The sequence below is a fragment of the Myxine glutinosa genome, chromosome 2, assembly GCF_964187855.1.
Source record: "Myxine glutinosa chromosome 2, kmMyxGlut1.1, whole genome shotgun sequence".
Lineage (NCBI taxonomy): Eukaryota > Metazoa > Chordata > Myxini > Myxiniformes > Myxinidae > Myxine > Myxine glutinosa.
In genome coordinates, this window is record NC_136262.1 from 183,143,861 (window position 1) to 183,151,360 (window position 7,500).

The window sequence follows — 7,500 nt, forward strand, 5'->3', positions numbered from 1 at the left end:
AAAGGGCCATGGGGCATAGACTGGGGAGCGCGCTTAATGGCGTCGCTTGGAGGGAGGCTGCAAAAATGGACGAGAGGGCCTACTTCTTATTTGATTGACACAACGCAGATTCAATTATTGGAAAATGGCCTTATTTAACACATATTAAGGAATAACTGACGTCCTATGATGACCTACGTGTTGCTTGTGGCCTATCTATGGGGTGCTACCTTTAATGATGTGATATTTACAAGAAGTGTGGGTTCTCAAAACCGCAACAATATATATTGCTATTGCAGTCAGTCCCTGCTAGAGTTAGTGAGAGGCCAAGGTCTGAAATTGGCATTAACACAAAATCCTTGTAATTCACGTTCTCAATGTGTGCCCCTCCGCGGTTCAGATAGGTATTGATCCTGACTCCAAAGTTGTGTCCAACCTTCCTGTAGGACTCATGTGGCACTGTCTGGAGGTAGCCTGACACCTCCTGCTTCAGATCATCCAGTGTGGCAGGGCGGTTCACGTAGTCAGAGCCCTTGGCAGCCCCCCAGAATCCAGAGGGTTCAAGTCTGGGCTATGGGGTGCCCAGCCATGAGCGGTACCCAGGACAACGAGGCGTTTTCTGAAGAGCTGCTGCACGAAAGTGATGGTGTCACCAGCTGTATGTGGGGGTGCACCATCCTGCATAAACCAGGTCATGCTGAGCTGGTTTGGGGTGACCTTTTGGGCGAGATCATTATGGAACTTCTGGAGCACGGCCCGGTAGCGCTCACCATTGATCGTCACCGTCCTGCTGTTGTCATTCTCAAACCTAGTAAGGCCCTAGCATTTCCCATCTGGCATTGAAGGCGCAGAAGCATGTGAGCTTAGGCCCTTTCAGGTACCTCTCAGTGATCTCTTCAGGTGGTTCTGCCCCCCAGAAAATGTTGTTGTGGTTGTTGATTTAGTCTCATACCACAGAGCCACCACTTTTGTCTTCTGCTCCACTGTCAATGGCATAGTTCAACTACGGAGCTAGAAATCACAGGAAGCAAATACCACGATAACAACACCAACCCTGAAAAGGAAAATGGTACAGGTCAAAAAACAAAAAATGGCAGGAAGTCAAAGTTGTATCAATCTTTTTGAAACACCCTGTATATATATACACTACATGACCAAAAGTATGTGGACACCTGAACATCGAACATATCATTCCAAAATCATGGGCATTAATATGGAGTTGTTCCCCCCCTTTGCTGCTATAACAGCCTCCACTCTTCTGGGATGGCTTTCTCCTAGATGTTGAAACATTGCTGCGGGGATTTCCTTCCATTCAGCCACAAGAGCATTATTGAGGTCGGGCACTGATGTTGGGTGATTAGGCCTGGCTCGCAGTCGGTGTTCCAATTCATCCCAAAGGTGTATGATGGGGTTGAGGTCAGGGCTCTCTGCAGGCCAGTCAAGTTTTTCCACACCGATCTCGACAAACCATTTCTGTATGGACCTCACTATGTGCACAGGGCCATTGTCATGCTGAAACAGGAAAGGGCCTTCCGCAAACTGTTGCCACAAAGTTGGAAGTACACAATTGTCTAGAATGTCATGTTCGATGGGGTTGAGGTCAGGGTTCTGTGCAGGCCAGTCAGGTTTTTCCACACCGATCTCGACAAACCATTTCTGTATGGACCTCAGTTTGTGCACGGGGCCATTGTCATGCTGAAACAGGAAAGGGCCTTCCCCAAACTATTGCCATGAGGTTGGAAGGACACAATTGTCTAGAATGTCATTGTATGCTGTAGTGTTAAGATTTCCCTTCACTGGAACTAAGGGGCCGAGCCCGAACCATGAAAAACAGCCCTAGACCATTATTCCTCCTCCACCAAACTTTACAGTTGTCACTATGCTTTCCGGCTGGCAGCGTTCTCCTGGCATCCGCCAAACCCAGATTCGTCCGTCAGACTGCCAGATGGTGAAGTGTGATTCATCACTCCAGAGAATGCGTTTCCACTGCTCCAGAGTCCAACGGTGGTGAGCTTTACACCACTCCAGACGACACTTGGCATTGTGCATGGTGATCTTAGATTTGTGTGCGGCTGCTCAGCCATGGAAACCCATTTCATGGAGCTCCCGACAAACCGTTGTTGTGCTGACTTTGCGCCAGAGGCAGTTTGGAACTTGGTAGTGAGTGTTGCAACTGAGGATGGACGATTTTTACGCGCTATGCGCTTTAGCACTCGGTGGTCCCGTTCTGTGAGCTTGTGTGGTCTACCACTTCGCGGCTGAGCTGTTGTTGCTCCAAGACATTTCCACTTCACAATAACAGCACTTACAGTTGACTGGGGCAGTTCTAGCAGGGCAGAAATTTGACGAACTGACTTGTTGGAAAGGTGGCATCCTATGACGGTGCCTTCCTCTGAATGAAAGAGGAGGCCATGCAAAGTTTGGTTGTGGTACTTCCTGCAGGTTCCGTTCCTGCAGGTTCCGAATGCATAAACGATTAAACAGGAAAAGAAAAAACAAATAAATAAACATACACACACTCTTCTTTATACATTAGACACACACGTGTTCTTGCATGGAGTGAAAATTATGATATGTGACGTTGCAATTGTACATTTCTCAACATTGTGCCACAGTGGAACTTCCCATTGATGATGTTTGTTTGGAAGATTGCTCCAGCGCTGTGCTGTGGATGCACCATTGTCATCAAACCAGCCGAACAAACGCCACTCACAGCTCTGCACATGGGTGCACTGATTAAAGAGGTACACGTGTGTGTGTGTGTGTGTGTGTGTGTGTGTGTGTGTGTGTGTGTGTGTGTGTGTGTGTTTGTTTGTGTTGCTGGAAAACCCCTTGTAAAGAATGTTTTTTCAGTTAGTAATGCAGGAAGGAAATAGCCAAAACCCTGCCTTGTGTTTCCCTTAATAGCTTATTGCATCCAAGTGGAGTATCAGCACACCTCTTGTCATGGATTCCAATAATTTACATTATCTGGAAATCACACGAATTGGCCTGTAGTTTTCTGTTCATCAAAGGGAACATCAATGAAGTCAGCTGTTACATTCATGATTTTTTAAAAATGTATCATCAGGTACAGGAGTTTTCCCAGGTTGGAGGTTCAATAGTTTGGGTAGCCCACTGTTCAGTGATGCATCAGTATCTCTTAATGTGGAGCACTAAGAACCAATAAATGTTTGCTCCGGCGTTGATGAGTTGTTATGGGTTTCCATGGTAAACACCAAATAAATTAGTTGTTCAGTCGTTCCTTTAACATCTTTTTTTTTTGTATACAGAATCGAGGCTCGTGGAAGAGCTAACACATTGAAAATGAAGACATGCACAGACACATAAAACATGCAATGAAGGGAGCGGGAAACAAGAGGGGGAGAGAGGGAAGCACACAAGCTCAACAACAGTAGAAAACAAGGACGTCGGTAGATCTGTGAAAGGGGGAGGGCTGGGGAGGAGGGAGGGGTACACGGTATGAAGCAAATGAACACTTCTAGGAATTTCGGGAAAGAAGTTGGGGATTGAAAGAGGCAGATTTGGGGTGTTTTAATGGGGGTAGAAAAGATCAAGGTTTTGGATGGTAGTGAACATCTGTTTTAAAGACTTGGAGGGAGGAGTGGGATTGAAGACAGTGTGGGAGTTTGTTCCAGAAGCGGGAGAAAAGAGGAATGAAAGAGTGAAGGTGAGCAGAGAGTCTTGATTTTGGCAGTTTCACCAGAAGAGGGTTGCTTTATGATTTAATACAGGTCAAATTGATTTGACCAATATGATTGAATATGTGCCAAGGAAACGGTCAATATGATTTCATCGCAGATCTTTATGATTTATTTATTTAATTTATTTTTTATTAATTTTAATTGATATTTATGATTTATTTAAGTTTTTGAGGGGGTCCACTGTATCTTTTGATTTGGACTTGAGACCTTGTATATTCATAAATACTATTTGGATCAGATTTTATATTAGCCACAAGTTTTGCTTTGAACTCTCTCTTTGCTTTTCTAACTTTGTTTAAGTTTAAGTTTAAGTTAAGGAATCTTTAGACGTCCTTGTTTAAGTTAAGGACACTTTAGAGCTTAATAATCATGAACGGCTATGGTGGATTGATACCTTCTCCATCATTTAACTTCTCTTTGATGGGTCAGCTCTTTGTGCTCCTATAGTCAGAAGGTTCCAGAAAGTTGTCCACATATTTTCACTTTCTTTGCCCTTAAGTTTATCAACTTACTAGATGTTCCTTAAGTAAGTGCTTAGCATGGGCGTCGATCGCTACTTAAGAGTGGGGAGGGGGTGCTGGGGGGGGGGGGGGGGGTGGGAGGTAGGGGATCACGGAGAAAATAGTAATGACTGGGAAGGTCTTGCCCCGACAAATTATTGATTCTAGACACTCCTTGCTGTGGTGCATTCTGAGAATTTAATCTGACTGCCTTTGCCACCTTTCTTTGAAATAATTTAAGTAATGAAAAGGGACACTTTTAATTTTGAGCTTCTTCTTGGTGCCAAAGTTCATTATTGTGCTCAAAAACCATATGTAAACATGCATTTCATATTTTTATTGGTCCTTGTGCTTTTCATCCTAACTCTTCAATATCTTCAAACATGTAACCCTCCCTGCCCACATCCCCATCTCACAAAATGCATGGTGGTAGGTCCATAGATAAATTTGGCAGGGGGTGATGAGGGGGCGGGGAGGGTGTCCTCATTCTGACTCCCCATTTATTTATCTTTCTTTCTCTCTTCCTCGTACTTTGTAGCCACTGCTAACACAATAAATTTGTTTGGGGAAGTTGCCACACGAGGATGAAGTAAAAATGAAAACCTGGAAAGCATTTGCTCGAGTACCACAATAGCATTGTTTCCATGGAGACCGCCATGTTATTAAGTGGTGTTGAGCACTCAGTTTCATTGGAATGCTAGTTTGAGAGTTTTGAATCAAGCAAGTCGCTTGGCAAGTGATAGCAAGCTACTCGCTAACGGAACATACTCGGTGTGAGTGTTGGCATATAGGATGACGTTGCGCAGGCATGATGGGCCGAACAGCCTCCTCCCACGTCAGATATCCTTATTAAATAGATCTACATCTAAACGTCAATCACTTCATGCATGCATTCATCCTTTCCGACGTTTATCATTTATCAAGTTGGTCTCAATGGATAAACACCAGAGGCCTTTTGACAGGGGATTTGGATTAGCTCGCTGGTCTGGACTGATGATGCCTGTGGTCCGGATGTGGACCTTGGTCCGCCTTTTGAGGACCCCTAATTGCACGTTCTTCTCCGATGCAACAATGACGAAACAAACCTTTTTTTAACCTGACAATTCCACTATGAGCGAGCAAAGAGGCGCCTTCGGAAGATAACTTGAAGCAACACAGCACCGCAGTAGAAATGTCTATCCGTATCAGTACTCACGTGCAAGTGATACATATCCAGTGCATGTGCACCATGCAGTATGCGATTACTCCAACTAATGAAATCCAGCACATGCACGAGCCGAAACCAGTCTCTTTTATCAAATACTGCCCACCAGCTAGGTCTTGATTTAAGAGATCATGACTTATTTGGGGAAAGTTAATATTTATTTATACATAATAAATTGGTTGATGCATTTTGGGATCATCCCACATCCGGGCCTGTGCGGATTGTACAGAGCAACGCATTTGATGTTATACAAGAATATAAGACCCGTTGATTCGCTGATGGGAATACCAATGTTTGTGTAATTGCAAAAAAAAAACGTTTTGTTTATGTGGAAAAATAAAATTAGGCGTTGTATCGATATCAGCCTAGCTATACACTCGGGGAGCAAGGAGATTGTTAATGGGATATTAATCACAGCCTTTTTAGATACTGATTTGCGAATAATATACAACAACACATGAAGAGGAAGATCAAAATAAAAAACAATTTCTCACCATCCTCTTCTCTTCTTTCTTTTCATCAAACTGTCTGGGGTATTTATTAGGTGCTGGCCTTGGCAGGAAACAAACTCTGCGGTCTCCTCGGCTCTGCCTTTGCGTAAATGTCGATTTATGGGGCGTCCCGTTTCCTTGGCATAGCTGTGATGGCTAATCTATGGAGCGAGAACAAAAAAGGATTCCTGGGAGATCCTGCCCTCCGTGCAGGGATAACTAGCGTCGCAGGTTTGGCATTTGCAGTTTCACCACGTGTACCCATAAAAAAAATTAAACAATTTTTTGCATCACAAACCTTCCCGGGAGGTCCCTGAGTTCGCCGTCGCTAGTTTCCTTGAAATCCATTAATCTGTTCTCATGTTATAGCGTGACAGACAGACAGACAGACAGACACGGCTCCTTTTATCATACAGATTCGAGCAAAAAAGTGAGGGGTGACAATCAACATGTTAATATCGTACAAGATTCGTCTCCAACAATGTTGTTGCATTGCTTCGGCAAACGTCGGCTAGCGTGCGGCAGCTTTTGCGATGTCATGAAGGTGTTCACCCTCATCCAGGTTAGATCGGAGTCTCCCATTAATAGTACACAGATCAATGGAGCTTAGTTCCCTTAATACATCATAACATATATTCATCATCCAGGGTGATTTGGAGTCCTGCATTGCTCGGACTTGATTCGAGGTTGTTTCCCTTCAGACATCACGGAAGATGTTCATCATTGTCCAGGTTGTTTGTTCTGCTTCTGTAGCACATTCCAACCATAAACTTTGTATGTGGATCCTTACTGGTGACGTCACATCAAATCCAATCAACTTTCTCACTATTTGATAAATTTATGCTTTTTCACTGACACGTGCTGGTAAACTAGAACAGCACTCCGCAGAGAGCACACCTCCGCCAGGCTGAACAGTTTATGTTTTGCATCCCACTGATAGACCGGATCTGCATTCGGGCCTGAACCAGATCCGTGCACAACTTTTTGAGATATCCTGCTATGTATCGTGTTTGGCCCTATCTCCCAATGGTGAAGAATCACTTTAAAATGATAGTAGCCGGATCCGGATCTTCCCCAAGATCTAATAATTTCGTCCTCGTCACATACGCTACATCTCTGCCAAATTTTGTCCGAATCTGTCCACAATTATTTGAGATATCCTGTTGACAAACAGACAGAGAGGGGTGAAAACATAATCTCCATCTACCTTTGGTGGCGGAGGTAGTAGTAGTAATGGACAAGGTGTTACAAGATTATACAATGACTCCGATTTTATTTGTTCTACCAATGGAGACGTTCATTTGTCGAACATTTTTCTGGGTAAAGCATAAGAACAGGAGATGGTGCCTCAAAATAAGTGAAGTCAAAATAAGTCAAAATTTGTGAAGCACAAGAACAGGAAAGCAATGGGTGCCTCAAATTGGGGAATTCGCAGATGACTTGGAGCATATTCGAAGACACCGCACGGAATGTTTAGTGGAAGTGTAAACTTCAAGATAAGATTTCATCATCCAGAATGAAGTTTAACGGAAAGAAAAGCAGATGGCTGCTGGTGCAAACAGGGTTATTGCAACGGAGCGGACATGTTTTGTGGTCGACTTAAGATTTCCAACATGTTGGCA

At 43.9% G+C, this 7,500-nt stretch overlaps 1 protein-coding gene across 2 annotated transcripts in view; it reads left to right on the plus strand.

Moving 5' to 3' along the window:
• Positions 1–7,500, plus strand: part of LOC137421011 (retinal dehydrogenase 2) — a 187,491-nt gene that overhangs the window by 108,427 nt on the left and 71,564 nt on the right. For both annotated transcript variants that reach the window (XM_068106642.2, XM_068106643.2), the window contains exon 6: positions 2,595–2,723. In XM_068106642.2, the coding sequence (XP_067962743.1) occupies positions 2,595–2,723 (129 nt within the window). The remainder of the gene's footprint in view (positions 1–2,594; positions 2,724–7,500) is intronic.